Here is a 26,203-nt window from a genome sequence, read left to right as displayed (position 1 = left end):
AAAACCTATAAGAATACTCATTTTAGGCTTGAGAGTGTTGAAATAGCCAAACACAAAAGTAATGAAGTGACAAAGGAAAATGTCAATAGATTTAACTGCATAAAAATCAAACACTTCTGTATGACAAAAAGTAATGTACAAAAATTAACGGTAAAAGCAAACTGAAAAAAAATCCTTGTCACAAATGACAGAAAAAAATCCCTAAGGCCTTGGATAGATAAATAGGTCAAAGAAAATGAACAGATCATAGCAGAGAAAGTGCACAAAGCCCAACCGACTTGGCAGAATGGGTTCAAGAATACTAGCAGTCGACATACAAACTAAAACCACCCTCAGAAGACCTGAAACTCAGAAGCCTCAACCTTCTGAATGAAGACACAGGAGGATATCTTTGCACAGCTGAGGTAGAAAGAGGATTCAAATGATTTCCTTCTAGATATTTGCATTAGTGTTGCCGTCTTGCCTTTGCTGGTGCCCTAAAGGTTGTTTGTCAATTGGTGGATTCAGCGCTGCTGAGTCAACTCAGGAGAGAGGCGTTGGGGTCAGCACCCCCAGGGGAGGGGATGGGGACAATGCAAGTAGAGGAAGACATGAGGACAGCGCCCCCGAGGGGATGGGAATGGTGCTCCCAGGGTAGGGGGTGGGTGTGACACTCTAGGGGAGGAGATGGGGTAGCACCTTGAGACCAGAGGCAACGCCTAAAAGTAGATGCTGAGTAGGAGCTGACCAGGCAAAGGCAGAGGGTGCAGGATCAGGGCGAGAATTCCCAGACTCTGTGAGCAAAGGTGTGGTGGCACTGAGTATCTGGTGTCCCCAGGGAATCTGGAACAATGCCTTGTTGCTGAAGCAAGAAAAGCAGAGTGGTGAGCGGCTGGAGAGGCACGGGGTGGTCAGATAGTAAACAGTGCTGCTACCATGCTAAGAAGCCTAGAATCCCCTCTTCAGGGAATAAGAACCTCTATACGGAAGAAATAGGGCCGGCAACCTAGGGAGGACATGGGCTGGGGACGAGGCTTTGGGCCATGGCTGCAGAACCAGCGGGTGCAGGGAAGCCTTCCCGCCCAGCCCCAGTGGTGGCTCCTCTGCAGATCCTCTGGAAGGCTCCAGGCAGGGGAAATCACTCGGTCAGGTTCCTGCATTACTGAGCTCGCTCTGGTGGCTCGAGGGAGGATAGATGTGAGGATCCCAGATCTATGAATTACAATGATGGGCAACAGCCAGTTAGGGTTAGCAGTAGCAGGAACGAAGAAGGGCAGGGCAGTGGATTTGATAAAAATGCATGAGGTAAACCCCACAAAATGTATTGATTTATTTGTTGGGGAGAATTAATGGTGAAGGAGTCAAGAATTATATTATGTTTTCTCTCTCTCTTTTTTTTTTTTTTGAGATGAAGTCTCACTCTGTCTCCCAGGCTGGAGTGCCTTGGTGCAATTGCGGCTCACTGCAGCCTTGAACTCCTGGGTTGAAACGATCCTCCCACCTTAGCCTCCCGAGTAGCTGGGATTACAGGCATGAGCCACCACACCTGGCTAACTTTTAATTTTTTTTTTTTTTTAGATATGGGGTCTTGCTATGTTGCCCAGGCTGGTCTCAAACTCCTGGCCTCAAGTGATCCTCCTGACTCAGCCTCCCAAAGTGTTGAGAACACAGGTGTGAGCCACTGTGCCCAGCTTTGACATTATCTCTAACTTGGAAGGGGAACAACTTTGGGGCCAGATGATGAATCCTATTTTAGAGTTGGAGTCTGATAAGCCCCTGGGACATGGAGGTGTAGATGTCCGGAAGACATTTGGTTACAAGAATCTAAGGCTCAGCAGAGAGGTCTAGGTTGGAAACACACATTAGGGACTTACGGTGTGTGGGTCAAAGGTGAACCATGGACAAACATGAGATCCCTAGGAAAAGCCTGTGTGTTAAGAAGACCAGTGTATGAGTGAGACAAAGCGAGGAATGCTAACTTTTTAGGGGCAGGAGGGGAAATAGAGTCTTCAATGAGTCAGAGAAAATGGACGGAGAGGAGAGAAGAAGAAGGAAGAATGAAGAGAAAGACGTAAGCCAAGTCCTGGGAACAAAGAGGTCTGCGTGGGAGGAGTGATCAGGAGCATCGCTTGCAGAGAAGCTGAGGGGAAGTGGACTCCGTGGAGCTCACTGGCTCTGTCCTTTAGAACAATGACAATATGGCTTCAGGAGAGAAGAGTAGATAGAACAAGTGAGAAGCGAGGAGGTGCAGGTAATTAGCAGAGCTCAGTCGTTCGAGGCAGAAGAAGCCAGGAGAGAGCGAGAGCTTTGAACACAGAACACAGAGAGGGAATAAACAGGGAGCCAAGTCCTGGAGGAAGGGCTGGGGGAGGGACCAAGGGCTTGGGTGCCGGCTGGCTTTCAACATATATGGGACTGTAGTGATTGTTTTTATTCTTTGTGCTTTAAGGTATTTCTCAATTTTTTATTAATCAGCATGCATAGCCTGAATAATAAAAAGTACAAATGTATTTTACATTTTAATCAAATTTAAATATTACAAGGTATAATACGAAATCACAATTATGAACACTCATCCTATTAAAAAACTAACTGTAGGACTGAGTAGAATGAAGGATTCTGAGTTTCTAATATAAGTAAGTTTGTTACCTGCAAGCATTTACCACAAGACACACAACAGCAGGTGTTAAGGTTGAAAAAAAAATCATAAGAAAAAGACTGAATTTATCTTGATAACTGGTAAAAGGCCACCATTCTTCTGTTTCAGCCATGGGACGCCTTTGTTCAGCCCATGGAAAACACGTGTAGGCTCAGTTTGAGAACTAGGATAGCCCCTCCCAAATATCAAGGTTACCATGGAAACTGGTGGCAACTGTTGCATTAAACGAATATCTGCATTTCTAACACTGTGCAATGCCGACTCACTCATGCTAAAGAATAAATTTTTAAGACGGCAAAATAATGGCTCTAATACAAAGACAGAATCAACATGTATCAAAAATTTTAGTTAAGTCATTAATTTATGAGGGAACCAGTAAGATGCTTCAACTGTATCAAAAGAGAAAGCAAACAGCACACAACATAGTGATAGTGCTAAAATGAATTTATAAATAGACGCAAAACTGGTCAGGATCTGCAGAGCAATAGCCAGTTATATACTACAGGATAAAATTTGCATTTATGTGCATTTCTTTGGAAAAGAAATTTGCATTACTCAAAGTGCATTACTATAAGATTTCTACAATTTACAAAGATAAGTAGCCCAAAGACATGGAAAGCACGGATCCCTATCGAATCAGATAACCCTGAAGGGTGCTAGATGAGACACCCAGCAATCCTTTTTATGGCACACTGCAACGTCTTTCACAATTCTTACCTGACAGTCTCCCTCCACGGGATCATCAGAATCTCAAAGAAAGATCATTCTTGATCATAATTGATAAGGATTTTAGAGAGTGGGCCAAATGCTTTCATGATTCAACAGAATTCTCAGCCTGGTCACAGGGTCCCCACTGTCAAGCCATCAGGAATCCCTGCACTCTCTCAATGCCGGGATCCCCCAGGCTTCCCTCATCCGCCACCTGGCCTGACCCTCTGCCCTCCTCAATCAACCAGGTGGGTACCTTGACCCAGGCCCTAGGACACTACTGCCCTTCTCTGAGCCCCAGGCTTACTAAACAGGCACCTGGGACAGGAGAACCATCAAACTTCTCAGAGAGGCAAACCCTGGGATGCCTGCAGAGGGCCATGTGTATCTTCCATCCAGAGATGCACCTTGAGTCCCGTACATGGATGCAGGCTCAGTCCAAGCCCGAGGCTCTGCTCCAAAGAGCTCGGAAGAGGCCCGTCTGCCGTGGCAGGAATGTCGTCAGGACAGAGGCGATCAAGTGCCTGCCTTGGCCACTAAATCACATAGGTTTGGCCCCTGCAGGATCCCTGGCTTCCAGGAGAACGGCATCCCAGTCAGCCTGCCAGGAAGAGCTGGCTGTGGAGTGTCTCCCGAGTAGCCGGAGGGAAAGACCTAGTAGATGGCGTTATTTAGTGCTGACCACTTGCACACGCTGAGTGTAGGCCAAGTGCAATTTCCATTTTAGTGCACTTGCTGCTAAGCTGGTCTTTCTGGCTCTAATGAGCCAGCATGTTCAGCTGCTTCTTAAGGGCATTTGTTGCTAATAAAAATAAAAACCAGACTATTGGCCCCGATGACGGTGCTGCTCTTCCTATTTGCCACGACAGGAAGACACGGACCAACCAGCCGGTAGCAGCACAGGCTGCTTCAGCCAAGGTCACGGGCTTCCTTCACACAGTGGAAATCAGAACAGGCAGGAGGCAACCATGGTACCTATTCTAGATTCTAAACAGCACGATACCCACACTCCAGGCTCTGAAGGAAAGAGCTGGGAATGTCAGCCAGCTTCAGGAGAGCCAGAGGCTAATAGGGGTGACCGATATTCTCTGTCCCCTTCTGAGTGAAATAAAGCAGCTGGACACCTACAGAGCCATCCTGTGTGTGCCAGGCACTCTGCGGGTGTCACAGTACAGAGGACCAACACACAGACCCCGCCTGCCCTGAAGGGGTTCCCAGTCTTGCCAGGAGATGGACACAAGCCAGGAACTATGATGCACGTGCTCAAAGGGAAGCATGTAGACCAGCATGGGAGCCCCGAGGAGGCAGAAGCCATTTCTGCCTGGGCGTAATGGGACTTGCAGAAGTGATATTTGATCCGAGCCACCAAGAAGGAGGAAGAACTTTCCCAGGTAACACCAATACGTGCTGCCAGCAATGCCCCAGCCCCATCTCACAGGCAGCTGTTTCCCACCGAGCCTGGAGGCCTGGCATTGAGGGGCCCTTGCTGATGCTGTCCCCTCATCGCCCGTCTGGCCCAGGCCTCATGTCACATCTTCTTTGAAGACTTTCTCTGACTTGCCTTCTATACAGTCACATTACTACGTACGTACCTCGCCAGGAACGTGCGGCTTGGAGGCTGCGTCGGTGCCTCTGGCTGTCTCCTCGCTGTTCGCAGTGGAGACTGATCACGTCAGCTCTGCCCCCGGCACCCAGCACCCAGCACCCAGCACCTAGCACCCAGCAGAGTGCAGAGCAGCTGCCCAGTCTGGATTCACCGCTGTAACGCCTGGCTGGCTGGATAGTTACACATGAAACCCGCTTCTCACCGAGGCAAGGTGACTGGCTGGAGGAGCCAGTCCCGCTATCAGCTGAGAAGAACGCTGGCCGGGCATCTCAAAGCAAAGCCTTCCTTCATGGAAATGGGGGAAGACAGAACACCTCTGTTTTGGAAGATGGCCCAGGACTATAATTTTCAGTCCCTCACAAGGGGACTCCCCTGCAGAGATGAATTTTACTTCGTTTGCTGAGTGCCTACTAAGTGCAGGGAATGAGAGGCACCAAGACAAAGGAGACACACTCCTGAAGCCCGACGTGCTCGCGCCCGATGGGGGCTGTCCTTACGGTGGATACGAATCAGAATTCAGACGACACCAGCTCTGCCCCATCCCGCTCTCTCCACCCAGATCACTGTCAAGTCCTGTTTTACATACAGGCAGCATGGCCACACCATCCTCGGGAAACTCTTCCGTCCTCTCAGAGGTTTTCTGAATCAGTAACACCCTGGCCTTCCCCGTTCGGGTGAGTGGAAGCTAAGATGGCCGTCTACACACAGGCTGGTTTCTATCCTGCCCTGTCTCTGGGAGGAAAGAGGCCAGAGTGGGATTCACAGAGGCCCCTCTGCAGGGGAAGAAGGGCCTGGACTCCGGCCTCAGAGATGCCCCTGCGAGGGGGAGAAGGGCCCGGACTCTGGCCTCACTCTGAGGTGGTGCCCAGGACTGGAGGGTGTAACCTTAGACACCGAAGACACGGAATAACATACTGCCTCTGGGCCCTCCCTCGGTGAACTGGTTTGCATGGTGCAGAACTCAAATAATGGTTCTTCAGATTCCCGGAGTGGCTTCCTCCATGTCCACATGGACCAACGCCCAAGTGCGGCCTCTCCATGAAGCCCCACTGTAGCGCAACGGCACACTCTAAGACTCCTCTGTGGACTCCTGATGAGCACCGACTCCGGAGTCAGACAGCGCAGGGATCCCATCTTCCCCTCCCATCGCCGTGTGACCCTGGGCAGGTGACAGTGACTTACAACCTCTGCACATCCATTCCCGTAGCTATGAAATGGGAATCAAATGCTGTGGCTGTGGTGTGAGCATGCAGTATCATCAGAAGGGAACCTCTACCAGGGGAGGCTGAGGGTGTAGAAAAGGTAATTAGGAGAAATAAAGGGCAATTTACAAAGGAAAGAGGTTTAATGGAGAACCCACAGTTCCACGTGGCTGGGGAAGTCTCACAATTAGGAGAAATATGCCATAATTAGGAGAAATATGTCAATAATTGCAGGAGGTGTGTACAGGCTGGCGTTAGCTGGGAAGAGCCACGGCAGAATGCAGGCTGAATCTGCCCAGAGAAGTGAGCAGTGCCAGGGAGCTGGGTTTCAGGGGAGGGTACCCGAGAGTGCACCACTCGTAGCTGTCCTGAAAACAGGGACCCAGTTTAGAACACCAGTGTCATTGGGAGACAACCACAGGCCGAATAAAGTGGATCATGGTAACAGCCACGATACCTGCGTCTGGCTCTGCCTCGGGGAGGCCCAGGGAAGGAGACCCTCATCTGGAATAAATGGGTGATGTGGGTCAGCTGTGTCCCCACCCAAATCTCATCTTTAACTCCCATGAGTTGTGGGAGAGACTCAGTGGGAGGTAATTGGATCACGAGGGCAGGTCTGTCTTGTGCTCTTCTCCTGATAGTAAGTCTTGTGAAGTCTGAGGGTTATTACAAGGGGGAGTTTTCCTGCACAAGCTCTCTTCTCTTGTCTGCTGTCATGTGAGACATGCCTTTCACCTTCCACCATGATCTGAGACTTCCGCCACATGGAACTGTCAGTTCTCCATTAAACTTCTTTCCTTTGTAAATTGCCCAGTCTCGGATGTGTCTTTATCAGCAGTGTGAAAATGGACTAATACAGATGGGATAACAGAGGGAGGCCTCCAGCTTAGGCATTAAAAGATTAAATTGGAGAGGCCGGGCGCGGTGGCTCAAGTCTGTAATCCCAGCACTTTGGGAGGCCGAGACGAGTGGATCACAAGGTCAGGAGATCGAGACCATCCTGGCTAACACGGTGAAACCCCATCTCTACTAAAAAATACAAAAAACTAGCTGGGCGACGTGGCGGGCGCCGGTAGTCCCAGCTACTCCAGAGGCTGAGGCAGGAGAATGGCGTGAACCTGGGAGGCGGAGCTTGCGGTGAGCTGAGATCCGGCCACTGCACTCCAGCCTGGGTGATAGCGAGACTCCGTCTCAAAAAAAAAAAAGAACCAAAAGATTAAATTGGAGGCCGGGTGCAGTGGCTCACGCCTATAATCCCAGCGCTCTGGGAGGCCGAGCACACCTGTAATCCCAGCACTTTGGGAGGCTGAAGTGGGCAGATCACAAGGTCAGGAGTTCGAGACCAGCCTGGTCAATATGGTGAAACTCCGTCTCTACTAAAACAACAAAAATTAGCTGGGCATGGTGGCAGGTGCCTGTAGTCCCAACTACTTGGGAGGCTGAGGCAGGAGAACTGCTTGAACCCAGGAGGCAGAGGTTGTAATGAGCTGAGATTGCGCCACTGCACTCCAGCCTGGGTGACAGAGCAGGACTCCATCTCAAAACAAACAAACAACAACAACAACAACAAATGCAAAAGGTGAAATCGGGCTGGCGTGCTGGAGTTTCTTTGTGGAGGTAATGGGTTATCTATTATGAAGGGTAACAATCTAACCCTGTGGGTTTCCAGGGGAAGGAACAGGCCCTGAGATGAGATATTTGGCCCATTCAGGGAGTCAACATAAAACCCGCGTTGAGTTTCATGCGACCTGTGTGGCTGACGGGTGTGGAGAAAGAACACAGTAGCCCAGGGTAACCGGAGGCTGCACAGGGTGATCCGAGGCTGCACAGGGAGCGAGGCGTTTGGCTTCTATATTGCATGCAGCAGGAACCCCTGCAGGACATGTACAGGGGAGTGGCCTGGTCTGGGTGTCTCTTAGGAAGATCAGTGTTGCTGTTGGTAGGTGAATGGTTTGGAAGAGGAAACAGGGCCGGCTGGAAGGCTGCTGCAGCGGTCTTGGCGAGAGGTACCAGGGGTCTGAGGCAGAGAGGAAAGGGATCAGAATCCTAGTTAACAGACTGATAGGACTGCTGATCCAGGGGGTGTGGAGGTGGGGGCTGAGGTCCAGGGAAAGGAACTGGGGACTATTCCTAGGGTTCCGGCAGAGGAATATAGAAATGCAGGGTGCTGGGAGTAGAGATTTGGGTGGCTGCAGGAAGTAAAAAAAAAAAAAATGCAGTGGAAAGAGGTTAAGCTGGAGAGGTCTGTGAGACAACCTGATACAGACATGAAGTCTCTGGGCTCCATAAGTGATCCTGGAGGCCTGGGTGAAGGATATAAATGTTTGAGTTATCAAGGAAAATATGCTGCTAAAAAATCACAGGAAGGCATGCGATTTCTCAGAAAGAGATTCCAGGGAGAGTGGAGAGGCGTGAGTGGGTGCACACAGCAGGGGACACGTCACCCAGCCAGTCAGGAAGAGAAGGGAAGGAGGGTTTGGCGGCTGGAGGAAAGCCAAGGCTGTGAGTAGCCCATGGAAGGAGCATGTTTCACACAAAAGAGTTCCAAGGATGGTGGTAAAGGGGCAGAGGGGTCCTGGAAGGTGAGTCAGGAAGAGGGTGCTGAACACGTGGCACGTCTACACTGGAGAAAACCTCCCACAGACGTGAGTAGTGGCGGTGGCAGCGAACTCTCAAGTCACCCAGGTGGCGGGCATTGTTAACCCATTTCCAGCTGGCCCCGGGAGTGACACTGCGGGGCTGTGCTCGGAGTAGCCCTGTGTGCACAGCCCTCCCATGGGGCCCCAAATCCACGCTCCTCCGAGAGCTTCTCTAACTAAGGACTTCTTCCCTTCCCTCTCTCAGGTCCTGCATGGTTTCTTCTCTTTCCTAAAGGGCAGGCTGTGTTTGAAACCCTGAAAAGCATTACAGCCTTTTATTAGTTGTTTTGGATCTGACCCAGAAGTAAAGGTTAAGGACATTAAGAGCACACACAAAGATCTGATGATCGTCCACGGTGACAGTTCCATTTTGCTACTTACTGTTTTCAGACAGCTCCACGATGTAATAAAGAATAGGACTGTTTCCGTCAAAGGGCCGGACCCAAGAGAGCACCACGGCGTGGCTGTGGGAAGAATTAGGGCTGGCCAGGAGGTTCTGAGGTGAATGAGGCAGTTCACTTGAATCGAAGGGGATGAAAAGGAAAAAGAAGAAAACACACATCAGAATCCAAGTGAAGAACATAAAATATGCCCCAAACGCAAATATTAACTCTCTTCCTCCCAAAAATGGACAGACAAAACCCAGCTTCATTATTCACAGTGTTATTTTGTTTACTGGTCATAATTCCATTGAACCCTTATGCTAGCTACCAAAACAAGTACTAACGCTGTCACATAAATAGGGGAAGGGGACATAGACGATTACACACACATCAATATTTTTTTTTTAAATTTTTCATGAGACCAAGTCTTGCTCTGTTGCCCAGGCTGGAGTGCTGTGATGTGATGTGGGCTCACTGCAACCTCTGCCTCCCGGGTTCAAGCGATTCTCTGCCTCAGCCTCCCTATTAGGTGGGATTACAGGCGCCCACCACCACACCTGGCTCATTTTTGTATTTTTAGTGGAGACGGGGTTTCACACCATCTTGGCCAGGTTGGTCTTGAACTCCTGACCTCGTGATTCACCCGCCTCAGCCTCCCAAAGTGCTGGGATTACAGGCGTGAGCCACCGCGCCCGGCCTACACATACGTTATTTAATTGAGAAAACTTGGTCAACAATTTGTTTTTACAACTAGAAGCTGGCAATGGAAATGCCACATACACAGGAAAAGGCCTGGTACATTTCACAGGAATGTTTCCAACACTAGCCATTTGGAGTTATGAGAGAAAATGCCCGCACGTATTCTTAGACAACACAGTTGCCGCATTTATTGACAGCATGAGGTTACATTATCATTATGTCTTCTCCTGGAGTTACAGGGATTTGGGGGAAGCACTTAAAAGGAAATGTGGTGAAAACAGTAACTAAAATCCCATGGAAATGCTAAAGAACACATCAGCAAGGCTATAAAATGGAAATGCAATTAAAGTGAATAAATTCTTTAAATAAGTTACTAGTAAAAAAAAAAAAAAAAAGTTTTTACTGGGATTTACCAGTGACAAAGCTGCAAAACCCTACTATGTGGTTTCTACTAAGGCTGACTCTATAACCTTAAAACCATAAGCTGCCCAGGCCCCGTATTCAACCTTCACATCTCCTGAATCCGGGGCAGAACCCTGTGCTGGGGCTGTTCTGGCTGGCTGCCCCTCTATAAATGCTGCCAGGTGGGGCCGGGGAGAGGGGATGCCGAGTGTGACCTGGCTTACCGCTAACTGGTTTTTGGTCTCTTAGACATCAATTTCTGCTGACCCACACAGGTCAGAACAAAAGCCATAATTATACTTGATATTTTAATTTTAAAATGTACTCATTACATTTTGCAATTTATTAAGCTGTTTTGTGCTTTCAGCTCCCTAAGAAACACAGCTCCAATCCATGCACACGATTTATAAGCATACTAATATTTCTAATGTAGACTGCGACTACATTGTACATTAGTGTGATAAAGAATAAATGCAAGCCCAGGATGTCGTCTTGTTTTCTCTTTAACTGTGAATTAAGTTTTGAATCAGAAAAGGAATTGTTCGTTTCTTTTTTTTTTTTTTTGAGACGGAGTCTCGCTCTGTCGCCCAAGCTGGAGTGCAGTGGTACAATCTCGGCTCACTGCAAGCTCCGCCTCCCTCCCAGGTTCACGGGTTCACGCCATTCTCCTGCCTCAGCCTCCCGAGTAGCTGGGGCTACAGGCACCCGCCACCACGCCTGGCTAATTTTTGGTATTTTTAGTAGAGACAGGGTTTCACCATGTTAGCCCGGATGGTCTCCATCTCCTGACCTCGTGATCCACCCGCCTCGGCCTCCCAAAGTGCTGGGATTAAAGGCATCAGCCCCTGCACCCAGCCATTCGTTTATTTATTTTTTGTACAGAATGGGTCTATGTTGTCCAGGCTGGTCTCAAACTCCCGGCCTCAAGCGATCCTCCCACCGCAGCCTCTGGAAGTGGTGGGATTATAAGCATGAGCCACTGCACCTGGGCGGAGCTGTCATTTCTATTTCGGTTCTCCAATAACTGAATCGCCATTAGAGGCGGAAATGCCAGGATAGAAATATCAATTCTACTTCTCCCAAGCCCCATTTCCTATTCCACCCCCTGCAGTCTGAATCAGTTTGGTCTGAAACTAAACCAAAGTGGTTCAAAGAGTCCCACCTGAACAGAAAATACAAATAAATCTGACAGACACAGCCAAATAAGATAGTTTATCATAAAGAATGTATCTGATCTGAGATGGAACTTCTAGACTGTTGAAGTTTCCTGAATTACCAGGATGGTTTTTGTCATCATGGTGGGCCTCTCAGACCACAGCTGAGCTTATGCTTCCTGGGGGGACTCATGGTGGGCCCCGAGATCCTAGAGGGTTGGGGCTTTGAGCCAGTGGTGACGACGGCTCAGCCTTCTGACCTCTGGGGGGTGGAGGGGGCTGGAGACTGGGTTCAACCATGCAGCCAATGATTCAACTCTGGGAGGCTTGGGGTCAGTGAGGGTGGTAGGAAGGCAGGATTTGCCCTGGGTGGCAGAGAGGCCAGACAGGGTTGAGGAAAAATGCAGTGGCCTGCACAGAGAGATCAGGAACGAGCTTATGTTCACAATTTTTGGGCTGTCTTCTTGACTTTGGCTCTGGGACCCCAAGGGCAGCTCATTGGAAGCTGTTCTCACAGACTGGACACAATGTCAGATGATCATCTGTAATAGTCAGGATGGGAGACAGACCGTGAAACTAAAGGTGGATTAGAGGCTCGAGGAGCCAGGCAGCTCTGCAGACACACACAGTAGGAGTCGGAGAGAAGCCGGAGCAGGAGAGGGTGTACAACCAGCTCAGGACAAACCCTGCAAAACAGACATTCTCGGGCCAGGTGACCATATGCTATAAGATGTGGACAGGCTCCTAGGAGACAATAGGAATGGGTGACCTGTGGCCCCGGACAAGCTGCCGTGTCTCTGCACACTTTCTCTGATGACCTCGAGGGGTTATGTTTGATCGAATTCTAAATTCTAAAAGTCTGTCCTTCCCACAGAGGTGAGAACACGGCCTCTTGCACTTGATTTCAAATCATGCTTCTCTTAGCCTGAGGTGAGAATTCACACAGAAATGACCCATCTTCCAGGTGAGGGGACTGCCTTTCTCTCGGGGCTGCTGTGCTGTGCAGACACTCACTGAAATGGAGGCTACTCCCTGGGCAGCTTCTGTCCTCCAGGAGTCAGCTCTCACAGTCCCTGGAATATGTTCACACATATCCCTCCATCCCTCTGCCCACTCTCAGCTAGGATGTGATTCTAGTCGGAGTGGTTTCTGATTTCCCTCTTGCCAGCAGACCACAAGCAGCAGATGAGCAGGATCTACCAGAAGCAGGCACACCGAACAGCAAAACTGGTCGCAAGAGCCTGAGCTGAAGGGATGTAAAAAGAGTTTTTTAAAAGATTAAAAACAAATACTTAAGAACTTAGAAAGCAAACTAGTGTTGAGGCATTTAGTGTAGGCGGCAAGAGCTACCCGCCCAGCGGTGCCCGAGGACCTGAGTGCCTGTGATGTGCAGAGGCGCATGCGTCCTTCTCTGCTACTATCCGACGAAGACACTCCGTTGACTCAAAGTCACACTCGATGTGATGGACCAGTACAAACTATGATTTTTCCGTAAATCACAGGACTCAAGCATTGGAAGGAAACATCTATTTTTCCCAGTTTCAGTCTCTCCCCTCTATGAAAATCCCCTCGATCATATCTTGTGTGTAAAATTTACCTGTTTCATAATGTGAAGGGCCTTGTGACAGAGACATATCTCAGAGATACTGCACGTTCAGTTCCCGACCACCACAATGAAGTGAATATTGCAATTTGCAAGTCACACGCATGTTTTGGTTTTCCAGTGCACATACAAGTTCTGTTTATACTCTACTGCAGTCTATTAAGTGTGCAATAGCATTACATCTAAAAAACATGTACACACCTTAATATCAAAATACTTTATGCTAAAAAACGTGAACAGTCATCTCAGCCTTCGGTGAGTCACGATCTCATTGCTGGTGGAGGGTCCTGCTTGGATGTCGATGGCTGCGGAGTGATGAGAGTGGTGGGTACTAAAGGCTGGGGGGACTGTGGCAATTTCTTCAAATGAGACAGCAGTGAAGCCTGCTGCGTCAATGGACTCGTCCTCTCATGAAAGACTTCTCTGTAGCATGCGATGCTGTTTGACAGCATTTTACCCACAGTAGAACTTCTTTCGAAATTAGAGTCAATCCTCTCAAACCCTGCCACTGCTTTACCAGCTAAGTTCATGCAATATTCGAAGTCCTTGTTGTCATTTCAACAATGTCCACGGCATCTTTGCCAAGAGTAGACGCCATCCCACACGACTTGCTTTGCTCATCTCTAAGAAGCAAATCCTCATCTGGAAAAGTTTGATTATGAGATTGTGGCAATTCAGCCCATTTTCGGGCTCCACTTCTAATTCTACTTCTCTTGCTATTTCCACTACATCTGCAGCAACTTCCTCCATGGAAGCCTTGAACCCCTCCAATCTTATCCACAAGGGTTGGAATCAACTTCTTCCCAACTCCTGTTGATATTGATACTCTCACCTCCTCCCATGAATCACAAACATTCCTTTTTTTTGAGACGGAGTCTTGCTCTGTTGCCCAGGCCGGAGAGTGCAGTGGCGTGATCTCGGCTCACTGCAAGCTCTGCCTCCTGGGTTCACGCCATTCTCCTGCCTCAGCCTCCTGAGTAGCTGGGACTACAGGCGCCCGCCACTACGCCCGTCTAATTTTTTGTATTTTTAGTACAGATGGGGTTTCACTGTGTTAGCTGTGATGGTCTTGATCTCCTGATCTTGTGATCTGCCCACCTCGGCCTCCCAATGTGCTGGGATTACAGGTGTGAGCCACTGCGCCTGGCCCACAAACACTCTTAATGGCATCTAGAATGATGAATTCTTTCCAGAAGGTTTTCCATTTACTTTGTCCAAATCCGTCACAGGAATTATCATCCACAACTATAGTCTTATGAAATATATTCCTTAAATAATGAGACTTGATGGTCAAAATTCCACCTTGACCCATGGGCTACAGAACAGATATTGGGCTAGCAGGCATGAAACCAACATTCACCTCCTTGTATATTCCCATCAAAGCTCTAGCGTGACAAGGTACATTGTCCATAAGCAGTAATATTTTGAAAGGAATTTTTCTTTTCTGAGCTGCAGGTCTCAAAAGTAGGCTTGAAATATTCAGTAAAACACACTGTAAACAGATGAGCTCTCACCTAGGCTTTGCCGTTCCATTTACAGAACACGGGTAAAGTAGACCGAGCGTCGTTCTTAAGAGCCCTAAGATTTTCAGCACGGTAAATGAGTGTTGGCTTCAACTTAAAGTCCCCAGCTCCACTGACCCCTAACAAGAGAGTCAGCCTGCCCTTTGAAGCTTTGAAACCAGACACTGACTTCTCTGTAGCTAGGAAAGTCCTAGATGGATAGTATCCTCTTCCCATAAAAGGCTGTTTCGCCTACACTGAGAATTTCCTGTTAGTGTAGCCACGCTCTTCACTGTTCCTAGCTAGGTCTTCTGAATAACTTACCTAGTTTCTCCATCAGCACCTGCTGCTTTATCTTGTACTTTTATGTTACGGGGACGGCATCTTTCCTTAAATCTCACAAACCAATCCCTGCTAGCTTCCAGTTTTTCTTCTGCAGCTTCCTCACCTCTCTCAGTCTTCACAAAACTGACGAGAGCTATGGCCTTGTTCTGGGTTAGGCTTTGGCCTAAGGGAATGTTGAGGTTGGTTTGATTTTTCTCTCCAGACCACTCAAACTTTCTCCACATCAGCAATAAGACTGTTTCGCTTTCTTATCATTTGTGTGTTCACTGGAGCACTTTACATTTCCTTCAGTTACTTTCCCTTTGCATTCACAGCTTGGCTGACTGTTTGGGGCAAGAGGTCTAGCTTTTGTCTTGTCTTGGCTTTCGACATGCCTTCCTTACTAAGCTTCATCATTTCCAGTCTGCCTTCTAGTGAGAGATGTACAATCCTCCCTTTCACTCGGGCGCTTAGAGGCCTTCGCAGGGTTATTAACTGGCCAGATTTCACACTGCGGGTCTCAAGGAATACAGGGGCCCAAGGAGAGGGAGAGAGACAGGGAATGGCCAGTTGGTGGAGCAGTCAGAACACACACGGCATTTATAGCTTAAGTTTGCCATCTTACATGGGCGTGGTTCATGGTGTCCCCAAACAATCACAATAGTAACATTCAAGATCACTGATCAGGGATCACAGTCACAGATACAATAATAGTGACAAAGTGTGAAACATTGTGAGAATTCCCAAAATGTGACACAGAGACACTAAGTGAGCACACGCCGTTGGAAAAATTGTACCAATAGGCTTGCTTAACACAGGGTTGGTGCAAACTTCCAATTTGTAAAAGAACAAAAACAAACGCGCAATATCTGAGACATGCAATAAAAGACAGCATGCCTTATTCTGGAAATATGCACTCTTTCTTTCTTTCTTTCTTTCTTTCTTTCTTTCTTTCTTTCTTTCTTTCTCTCTCTCTCTCTCTCTCTCTTTCCTTTTCTTTTCTTTTCTTTCTTTCTTTTTTTTTTTAGACAGAGACTCACTCTGTCACCCAGGCTGGAGCGCAGTGGCATAATTTCGGTTCACTGCAACCTCCGCCTCCTGGGTTCAAGCAATTCTCTGCCTTAGCCCCCCGAGTAGCTGGGATTACAGGCGCCCACCACCACGCCCGGCTAATTTTTGTATTTTTAGTAGAGACGAGGTTTCGCCATCTTGGCCAGGCTGGTCTTGAACTCCTGACCTCGTGATCCACCCGCCTCGGCCTCCCAAAGTGCTGCGATTACAGGCGTGAGCCTCTGCGGCCGGCCACTATTTCTTTAAATAATAAGTTTTGGTTATTTAGAAAATGAACCTTTGTGAGATCCTTGACTAACCCATCAATAACAGATAAATGAGGCTTTAATATATTCTGAATCCATTTCAGAAAATCTTATCTAATGGGGATAGATTGCGTCGAAGCATTACTCTGCCAACTTTGAAAGGAGATAAATGATCAGCGGAGTGACTCACAGACAGTGATAAGCGCACAGGCTGATAAATGGAAGAGGTCCCAGAGAACAATGGAAGCAAAGCCCAGTGCTGAGTCACTTTGTAATTCAAAGAGAATAGGGGGAAAACCACCGTCAGGCACGGGACAGCTCAGGAATATCAGAAATTGACAACAACAGTAACAGAAACCCAACTGTACGGGAGAGAGAGGAAGCGAGGTGTGTGTGAGAAAAACAGTTTTGAAAAAGACTCGAAAGAAAGCAATTGGTGGAATTGTGGCTGTAGGGGGGAATTGCTCTGGCAGAAGAGGATCAGATAAGCACTTTTTTTCTATATAAAAAGCCTTGGCCCTTTAATGCGCAAATGATGACTTGGTCAAACCCAGCTTCTTTGACTTCACTCTGAGGATGAAGATGACGGGGCTTGATAACTCTGGGGGAAACAGTATTGAATTCTTCACTCCTTATGATGGCTTCGGCAGAAGTGGTTTTATAGAAAGCAACCTCTCCCACTGCCTCAGGGTCTCCAAGTCAGCTCCGTAAATTGGGTTTTCTCTGCACTCCAGGCTCATGAGAATTAGTCTCTGATTTCAGGAAGAGAGATGAAATGCTAATTGGCTCTTTAAATGATTTAACAATTAATCAATCCATAAGGCCTTAGGAGCCTGGTCCCTCTGGTGTGCTCAATACAGGAAGATGCTTTGGGGAATATGAAGTCATCCCAGAAACTGGCTCCTGTCCCCACAGCACTAGAAAACTAGAGGAAAGACGCCACTAAAGCAAGGGGTGACCAGCATTTAATGATGACTTGTGTTGTTAATTTACAGGCTGCCTCATGGAACCATCTGGAGTTTTAGAAGCCTCTTCTCCTGGGGGGGATGAAGGCAGAGCCCTCCTAAATTGGTCCTCCTCGGTAAGGCAAAAGACACCATCTCATTTCAGCTCAGTAAGTGGAGAGAGGCTTACCCAGACATTTATTAGGTTCCTACTGTATACCTGGCACTGGTCCAGGCATTGAGGACTCAACAGCAAACAGACACATCTCGAGTCTAGTGTCAGAAGGTCATAGAATGTGGTCAGAATAATGCAGGGTAAAGGGCTAGAAAGTTCCCAGCCCCAGAGGCAGGGTGCTGTTAGGAAAGGGGAAAACAGCATTCTTGTATAAAATGGTAAGAAAGCACAAAGAGCTGTAACTTAGAGCATCCCTCCCCAGCTGGCTTCCACACCAGGATCTTACAAACCCGGGTGGGTGCCACCCTCACAGCCATCCTTTGAGATGAATGATACCACGCTCAGTCTACAAGGTGAGAGGCCAAGGCTGAGGAGTGAGGTGATTTGTCTAAAGTCACACAAGCAGTGAAAGGCGGGCAGAGCCTCCTGGGCAGTCCCTTGCTCCTGTTGGCCCCACTGCTGGCCAGCAGCCCCACCAGGACTGTTCTGGGTGTGAGGTGGGTGTGGGGGCCGCCCCTTCACTCAGCCTTAATGAGGTGAAGCTTAGTGCTGAAGTGTAAAACACAGGGCAAACAGACGTGAGAAGAGGCCAACGGCTGGTCTATTTTTGAAAGCTCACTTCTAAGGCTCCTAATTTCTATATTTAACAAAGCAGCTTTTAACTGAAGTGGAGAGGCAAGGAGAAAACAGGCTTTCAGGATCCTCTGAAGGACACTGTTTAGCCAGAAGTACCTCTCAGTCCCTTCCCTTCAGCAAGATGAGATTTTTTTCTTGCTTTTTTTTTTTTTGTTGGTTATCTGAGTAAATGATGGAAACATTACAGAGCTCAGTTTGAAAGTTACCTGAGAAGGACAGAATGCCCTGCAATTACAGGTTATTATTATTATCTATTGCCATTGCTGTAGAGTCAAGCCCTATTGGATCTAAAGAAACACCATGAAGGAACACCTTTACCAGTTCATCCAGGTTTGGGATAGAAGAGCCTTCATGACACTAACAATTCACGAGGAACAACTGTCTTCCAAATCAGTTCTGTAACCAGTTTGTACTTAAATTGGTTTGAATCACAAATTTGCAGAGATTTCTATATTTAGAGATGAGATGGTTTACCATTACAGAAAGCCTATTATTTTATACATACAGCAACATTTGCTGAAAAATGTATTTTACTTAGAGGAAATCAAATAAGCAAATAGTAGGGAAGATATGTAAATCAGTAGAACACAAAATTGTGCAGAATAAAAAGAATGGGCTATATTGGAAGTATGCAATTTGGCTTCTGCTGACAGAGTCTTTATGAACTGCTAACACGTATTTATCTGATACCAACGATGGATGATCTAAGGTTCTCAAAGGTAGTTTTAAAAATGCGCATAGTACAACAGTTCCTAGGAACTCACTGGCCATATCCTCCTATATTATCAAAATGAAAAAAAAAAAAAAAAAAAATCCTCAGCCTGAGATCCAAAAGGGAAGAGGAAAGAGGCAGGAGCAGGGCTGGATGGGGGCTTTGGGTACTTGCTGTCTGGGTTTTGGTAGAGTGACATGAGCTTGCTTGTTTACCCATGGTGGGGAAACCAGGGCACGTGAGCATCAAGGTAAGAGTGGGGAACAGAAGGAGGCCTGCCAATGGGCCGAGACATCCACACATTCATTCATTCCTTCATGCATGCAGGCAGGCAACGACCAACCAACACACATTTATTGAACACCTGTTATATACCAAACACTACGTCAGGCACTCAAAATTCAAAATAGTGCCTCCAAGGTGTTTCTGTGCCAGGAGGAGAGGGAGCCATGAAGACATGTTCATCCTCTGCAGCATGATCAGGGCTACCAGGAGGATGAGCTGTGCCCAGGGAAGAACTGCAGGCAGCATCCTGGTAACTGAACAGCAGGAAGTGCTACTGCGGCTGAATGCTAAGGGGTGCATGATCAGGAAACCTCTGGGGAAGCCCACAGATGATGGGCACCCAGCCACAGGGGCAGTGGATGGCTGGGGCTCATGAAGGGCAGAAAGAGCCCAGGGATGTAGGCTCCAATGCCTGAAGGCAGGGGCTGGGGGAGACCTGCCTGCCCCATGTGTACACAAAAGCTGGAGGACCCTCTGTGTGGCAGGCTTGCAGCCGCAGCCCTGGACCCTCAGTGATTTCCTGGAGGACGCTCTGTGTGGCAGGCTTGCAGCTGCAGCCCCGGGACCCTCAGTGATTCTGTGGAGGAACGTCTGTGTGGCAGGCTTGCAGCTGCAGCACCAGGACCCCCACCCCACCACCAACGGCTGATTCTGTAGAGCCATGAGGACTCCTGCCGCTTCACGACTAACCAGAATGACCTCTGCTGTCTAAAGAGAACAAGGGGTCATCCTGGAAGGAGACAGAACAGGAGGTGGGATGGGATTTATTTTCAGGAACGGATGGCACCACAGGGCCTTCCAGACTGGCTGCTACACATCGTGAACCTTTTACGTTCACAAATAGGGGCTGGAGGAAAGCTGTTGGTGAGTTCCACTCATTTCCACACGCCTGTGGCAGACACAGAAGCCGCATGCTCGGCACTTAGCAAGCATTCTTTTCATTTTTAATCCCCTCAGCTGGAGTCTCGGGATTCAGGGATCAATGAGACAGGGCTCCTACACTCAGAGTGCTCACATTCTATTTTTAGGCAATGATTTCGTATACGGAATCTTTCCTGGATCAAAGGGGGCAGGGTCCAAGGAGGAAAATCTCTCAAGATTGCCTTTGTCGAATGGCCCAGCACGTCAAACGCTGGCCAGGGACGGATGGGCTGGGTGTGCCCCTGCAGTTGGCCGCTGCCCTGACGAGTGCTCGGTCGGGATTCTTTATTTTCAGGTTTTATTTTCGTACTCAGGCACTCAGGGAATATTGAGAGAGCACTGCTTTTAAAAAGCAAATAAATACATGTCAGAAAAATAAAACGTGTCAGCAGGTATTTCTGCTCCGTAAATAGAGAGGGGAGTGGAGGAAGAGAGACAGCAGAGACAGACGAGATTGACGGTTCCCACCTGGGCTCTTCGGATCCTCCAGGAAGGTCCAGATTGGAAGTAATGGGCGGTTGCTTTCTGTTTTCAGGATTTCACAAGACTTAATGGAAAGTCTCTATTTACCCATAGAGAGGCAGCTGGGACTCACTGAAACCCCAAGTCTGGGTGGCTTTCATGGGAAGGACCTCACCTCAGCAGTTCCACCCCAGCGTCTCTCACAGATTGGAAGCTCTCAAGGGCATTACGTGGAAAAATGAACTTGCTACTTAAGCGCAGAGTGGTAAACAGGGCCTATCAGGATGAGGTGTCCACGGGAAAATATGACAAAAAGGATCCACGGGGATAAGAACCAGTGATCACACCACCTACACCAAAAACAAAACTTCTCAATTCTGAAGTTTAAAGAAACTACAGAAGGCCGGGTGCGGTGGCTCAAGCCTGTAATCCCTGCACTTTGGGAGGCCGAGACGGGTGGATCATGAGGTCAGGAGATCGAGACCATCCTGGCTAACACGGTGAAACCCTGTCTCTACTAAAAAAAAAAAAAAAAAATACAAAAAACTAGCCGGGCGAGGTGGTGGGCGCCAGTAGTCCCAGCTACTCGGGAGGCTGAGGCAGGAGAATGGCGTAAACCTGGGAGGTGGAGCTTGCAGTGAGCCGAGATCCAGCCACTGCACTCCAGCCTGGGCGACAGAGCGAGACTCCGTCTCAAAAAAAAAAAAAAAAAAAAAACTACAGAAAAACCTTGTCCATATCCATAGCTACATAGCATGACCCACTGGCCTCTGACCGCTGACTTGGGACACAAGAGGGGTGTGACATGTGTGAAGTGGCAGTCACTGACGGGCGCAGTAACGAGATAACTGGGAACTGACAAATACCAGGCATCTCAGTACTCACATCACTTCCAGCCGGGCCATCCTAGAATCGTTCCCGCCTTCAGAAACAATCTCGCAGGTGTAGTCACCGATGTCACCCGACCATGTCTGGCTGATGAGAAGGGACCCGTCCTTCTCCACTACGATCCTAGATGTGCTCGATGGAGTCAGGGCCACGTTGTCCTTCTTCCAAACGTAGCTGTGGGCCAAGCAAAGGGTCTTGAGTTACAAACCCCGCAGGGACAGAATCACTGGTCCTTCCCTGTCGCTGAAAAAGCAAGCAACTAACAATCTTGTGAATGCACTTTAAAAACCACTGAATCGTGCTCTTTAAAAGCGTGATTTTCTTTGCTTCTTGTTTTGTTTTGTTTTTTTTTTTTTTGTTTTGTTTTTTGAGACAGAGTCTTGCTGTGTGGCCCAGACTGGAGTGCAGTGGCACAATGTTGGCTGACTGCAGCCTCTACCTCCTGGGTTCGAGCAATTCTTGTGCCTCAACCTCCTGAGTAGCTGGGACCACAGGTGTGTGCCACCATGCTCGGCTAATTTTTTAAAAAATATTTTTAGTAGAGATGAGGTTTTGCCATGTGGCCCAGGCTGGTCTTGAACTCCTGTCCTCAAGGGATCTGCCCGCCTTGGCCTCCCAAAGGGCTGGGATTACAGGTCTCAGTCACTGCACTTGGCCTAAAAGAGTGAATTTTATGGCATGTGAATTAAACCAAAAAATAATAATAAAAAAAAAGAAAAGCAACCACATATCTTGGTCATAATACAAAAACAGATGCTGAGGTTAAAAACAGGACAATGAAAATGAGTGCCCCTGCCTGTCTGATCTTGTGTTCTAGAGATGAGAAGTCGGTAGAACCACGGGCATACCTGTCACCTATGAAAACGGCACCCAACATTCCTGCCCCGGTAATGCTCCTGGAGGACAAGAGTATTGTCTGGACAGGAGGCAACGACCATTTAAAAAAAGCTGCAGAGTGGAATTGCTCAACTCATGAAAAAAGAAAAAATCACACTTCAAAAACATATTTTCTTAAAATTTGACCATTCTGGCAGACGGTCCTTAAAATTGCATTTCTTTCTCATTTAATCTATCTGTAGCAATTTGAGCACATTTTTCTTTTCAAATACAGAATCAACTGGGAGGCTGTCCAGTCTTGAGATGACCACGGGCAGGGGCAGCACTCATTGCTATATGGAATGAAAGTGCTGTTTTTCTTTTCCACAATAATGTGATCGGATTTTCAAAACGTGCCCAGTTCTTTAAAGCCTTCATATTCTTAAGTACGGAGATTTACAAACTACTCTTATCAGCAATTACCCTGAGATAGAACAGGGCTGATTCCACAAGAGGGAGATGGACAGATTGCTCACGCCGGGGCACCGCATCCGACTGGAATGGTCACTTAGGGCCTGGCGCTCCTCAGGGCAGAGCAACCCTGGGATGAGGGACACCCTGAGAGCGAGTAACCCAGTTCCATCTCAGGAAGGGGCCTCCAATTTCATCGCATATAACAAGCTACGAGGAGACCACAGAGATCCGAGGGGGTTCTTTGTGAGCTGTCAGAGTAGCAGAAAGCAGACTTCCTTGAAGTCCTACTCCAAATCACTTAGGAAGGACCTCTTTCCCAGGCCTGACCACCGTCTCCAGGGCAGCCACGGGGTGAGGGGGGTGGGGGGGTTCTAGGTTATCTTTCACTTGCTAGTTTTTGTTTGTTTGTTTTGTTTTACATTCGGCACCCTGGTACCTAAACCACATTTGGATTCTGAGCCCTGGGAAACCCCAGGGAGTCGGGTGGAGACATGGAAATTTACAGTTGGCCAAACACCCGCTCAAGAAGCGCGAGAGAACAGCCGCCGAGGCTCCGCGTCCTGCTGCTGACCGTGCACCCACAGCCGTCCCCTCTGCTCGGGGTGAGAGGCCCCAGAAAGCAGGAGGGTGTCTTGAGTCTGCCCATTCGACTCACGCACTGTGCCCTTCTAGGGTAAGGCTGGAGTGGAAATACTATGATGACTGGACTTTTCTTTTTTTACTTTCAAGGCTGATTCCAAAAATTGAAAACTATCCTGAAGGTGGCTGCTCTTCAGGGAACAGTTCCCCATTGGCGCCCACCTGTCTGCTGCCACAACTTCACCTGGAGTCTCATATTTTGCACAGTTACTTTCCTGACCTGAATTCAAACAAAGACGGGACGTCAGCATTCCTTTAGAGAACCTTGGCCGGGCGCAGTGGCTCACGCCTATAATCCCAGCACTTCGGGAGGCTGAGGCGGGCGGATCACGAGGTCAGGAGGTCGAGACCATCCTGGCTAACACGGTGAAACCCCGTCTCTACTAAAATACAAAAAATTAGCCGGGCGTGGTGACGGGCGCCTGTAGTCCCAGCTACTCGGGAGGCTGAGGCAGGAGAATGGTGTGAACCTGGCAGGCGGAGCTCGCAGTGAGCTGAGATCGTGCCACTGTACTCCAGCCTGGGTGACAGAGCGAGGGTCTGTCTCAAAAAAAAAAAAAAAAAAAAGAGAACCCTCATATCTGGTCTCCTTGGCATGTACCTTCCCATGAGTGCGCTGGGGGCTGTGGCTGCCTTTGTCCCATGCACAGGCCTCCCTCCCCGCCATTTCACGATGAAATTATCCAGAGAGTAAATAACTCCCCCTCCAGGGAGCCAGGGAGCAGCACAGCCCCCATGTAAACACTGCTGAATCCTAGTCGATCCCTCTGGATTCTTCTCTCACTGAGTATCAGCCTCTGACAAGTACGTTTTACAGACAGTGTATTAACCTTGGCAGGAAGAAATCATGAAAAGCAGCATTAAAGTCATGAAGTGGAACATAGTTCACTGTAAATAATACATAAGGCTGGAGTGGAAAATGGGATTTGTGTGATGAATGATGGCGCCCACAACCAGAAGATGCCATAATCAGGGACCTGCCGCTGAAATCAAAGTTCCCCCAATTCTTCTTCCTCGTCTCGACTTCACTTCAGAAACTCACAAAATATCAACAAGCCCCAAAGCATTGTAACTGATTGTGCTGACCGGAGGGAAACGCGGGGGTCGTGCGTGGCTCCACAGTGCAGCGTAGCCGTGGTCCCCTTAATCACTACGTGGTCCTCAGGAGGGTGGACGATGGACGTCCGATCTGAAAAACACAAGTCCCGAGTCAGACGACATGACAAGTTTGAGAGTTTCTGCCCTCGCGGGGATAATGCCCTGGTCGTCTGACATCACAACCTCCAAGTTTTCTCTCATCTTGGCAGAGTGAGTGCAAATGGATCGTTCTCAGAAATGCTAGGGGAATTAACAACAAACAAAAAAGTCAAGTGTTGCAGCAAAGTCTGTCAACCCACCCACCCCTCCTAAATCACCTTTAACCTCAAACACCATGGAAGTAAATGAACATGGACCATCCCATGCAGGTGTGGATGAGGTTCTGGGCTCTAAAATAAAACCTAGATTCTCTCCCTAGATGACCATCACTCTAGTCATTTCTAGTGTCTGCGTGGCACTTTGTGAGTCTGCCAAATGCTTTTGTTTAAGTTGTTGTATTTATTCCTCAAGACACTCTTGTGAGGGCTGTCATATTACTGCTCTCGGTTTTCAGGAAGGAAGATGGACGCTCAGAGATGCAGTGACTTGCCCACCTCCCGCGAGCCAGCATGGGGTGGGGACCTGCAGATTGCCCGTGCGATGGGTCACTGTGGCACCCATACCTCTAAGGGGGACCTGCTCTGCTTCCAGGAACAGAGTCCAGACCTGGGAGTCAGGAGGCTAAGTTGGAGGCCAAGCCTGACCTCTGCTAATGATGAGTCCAGAAAAACATCTCTGCGTCTTAGTTTTCCTGGCTATGGAAGGGAATGCTAACGTCACTAATAGTTGTACAGATTAAAGTGGGCAGAGTGTGTGAAAATGTTCTGTAAAGCCACCAAAGTGTTATCCCAGTCAGGCTAGTGTTGTTATAATGTTGAATCTCAGCGGATCCACAAAATTTTCTGGTGAATGATCTACAGAGATTCAGATGCCATTTTTTCGTAAGCTTTTTAATATCCTACTGCTCAAGGCCATTGCTTAAGTTCTGATTGCAAAAGTTCACAAAACTGCAACCTCAGGCATAAATGGGTTAAACGTGTGGTTACTATTTAGGGATATATAATGAACGAAGTGATTGAGAGAGTCATCCACCAAATGGAACAAAAGCTGCTTTTTAGTACTTGACAGTATAGTGGGAACTTGGATTAATTTCCTTTAAACTCATGATCATTTTAGAACACTTAACAAATTAGAAAGAGTTGTTTATCAAAGTGGACACCAACTATATGATAGAAAATGCTGGACAAATATGAAAGAAAGCACAATGATTTACTTTTTCTGGAAGAATGGCATTTTAACAAATTACTCCCTCAAGCAAGTTAAAACTTTCTCTCCTCATGTAGATAGCTTTGTAAAAATCTGTGAGTGAGCACTCTTTTGCTTTGTGAATAATGAGCTTTTAGTAGTACAGATTGAGATGAGACAGAGAGGAGAAAGCATATTGGACATTGAAGCTAAAAAGTGGCAATGGGGGGCCATTTGGTCCAATGCTTAAGCTCCAGAAAACTACTCTGCATTTCCAAAACGTGTCTTGTTGATTAAAAAAAGTGCAAAAGCTGGAGAAACAATGAAGATTTTTCTTTCAGTTCACTCCTAATATACAAGAAACATTGATAGCTAATATATTAGAAATGTTTTAGTTGTTCGTAATAATTAAATGGCAAAATATTCCTTCTTTAGGATTTTAATTCTTAATTTTCTTATAAATTGCTTATAAAATTAACCAACATATCAATTTTGTGATTTGAGCTAGCTTTGTGTAATATCTCCACTGACTTTAAGAAGTCAATCTTTTATCTCTCCTGCAATGCCCCCATTAAATCTGAATACATTTTCTAATTATTCTTTTAGACACTGAAAATTTCATTTCTCAACAGATTTCTATAAACTAGTTGTAAAAATAATCATTCTCTTTTGATAAAATTAGCAAGCCCAAGG

At 47.7% G+C, this 26,203-nt stretch overlaps 1 protein-coding gene across 8 annotated transcripts in view; it reads right to left on the bottom strand.

The window, feature by feature from the left end:
* Positions 1-26,203, bottom strand: part of SDK1 (sidekick cell adhesion molecule 1) — a 954,524-nt gene that overhangs the window by 284,564 nt on the left and 643,757 nt on the right. For all 8 annotated transcript variants that reach the window (XM_017894742.1, XM_017894733.1, XM_017894760.1 and 5 more), the window contains 3 exons: positions 24,215-24,317; positions 21,197-21,373; positions 9,175-9,311 (listed from right to left, as the gene is read on the bottom strand). In XM_017894742.1, coding sequence (XP_017750231.1) covers positions 9,175-9,311; positions 21,197-21,373; positions 24,215-24,317 — 417 coding nt within the window. The remainder of the gene's footprint in view (positions 1-9,174; positions 9,312-21,196; positions 21,374-24,214; positions 24,318-26,203) is intronic.

The sequence above is a fragment of the Rhinopithecus bieti genome, unplaced genomic scaffold, assembly GCF_001698545.2.
Source record: "Rhinopithecus bieti isolate Rb0 unplaced genomic scaffold, ASM169854v2 scaffold_1017, whole genome shotgun sequence".
Lineage (NCBI taxonomy): Eukaryota > Metazoa > Chordata > Mammalia > Primates > Cercopithecidae > Rhinopithecus > Rhinopithecus bieti.
Note: the sequence above shows the minus strand (reverse complement) of the source record. Positions and strands in the feature narration are given on the sequence as shown.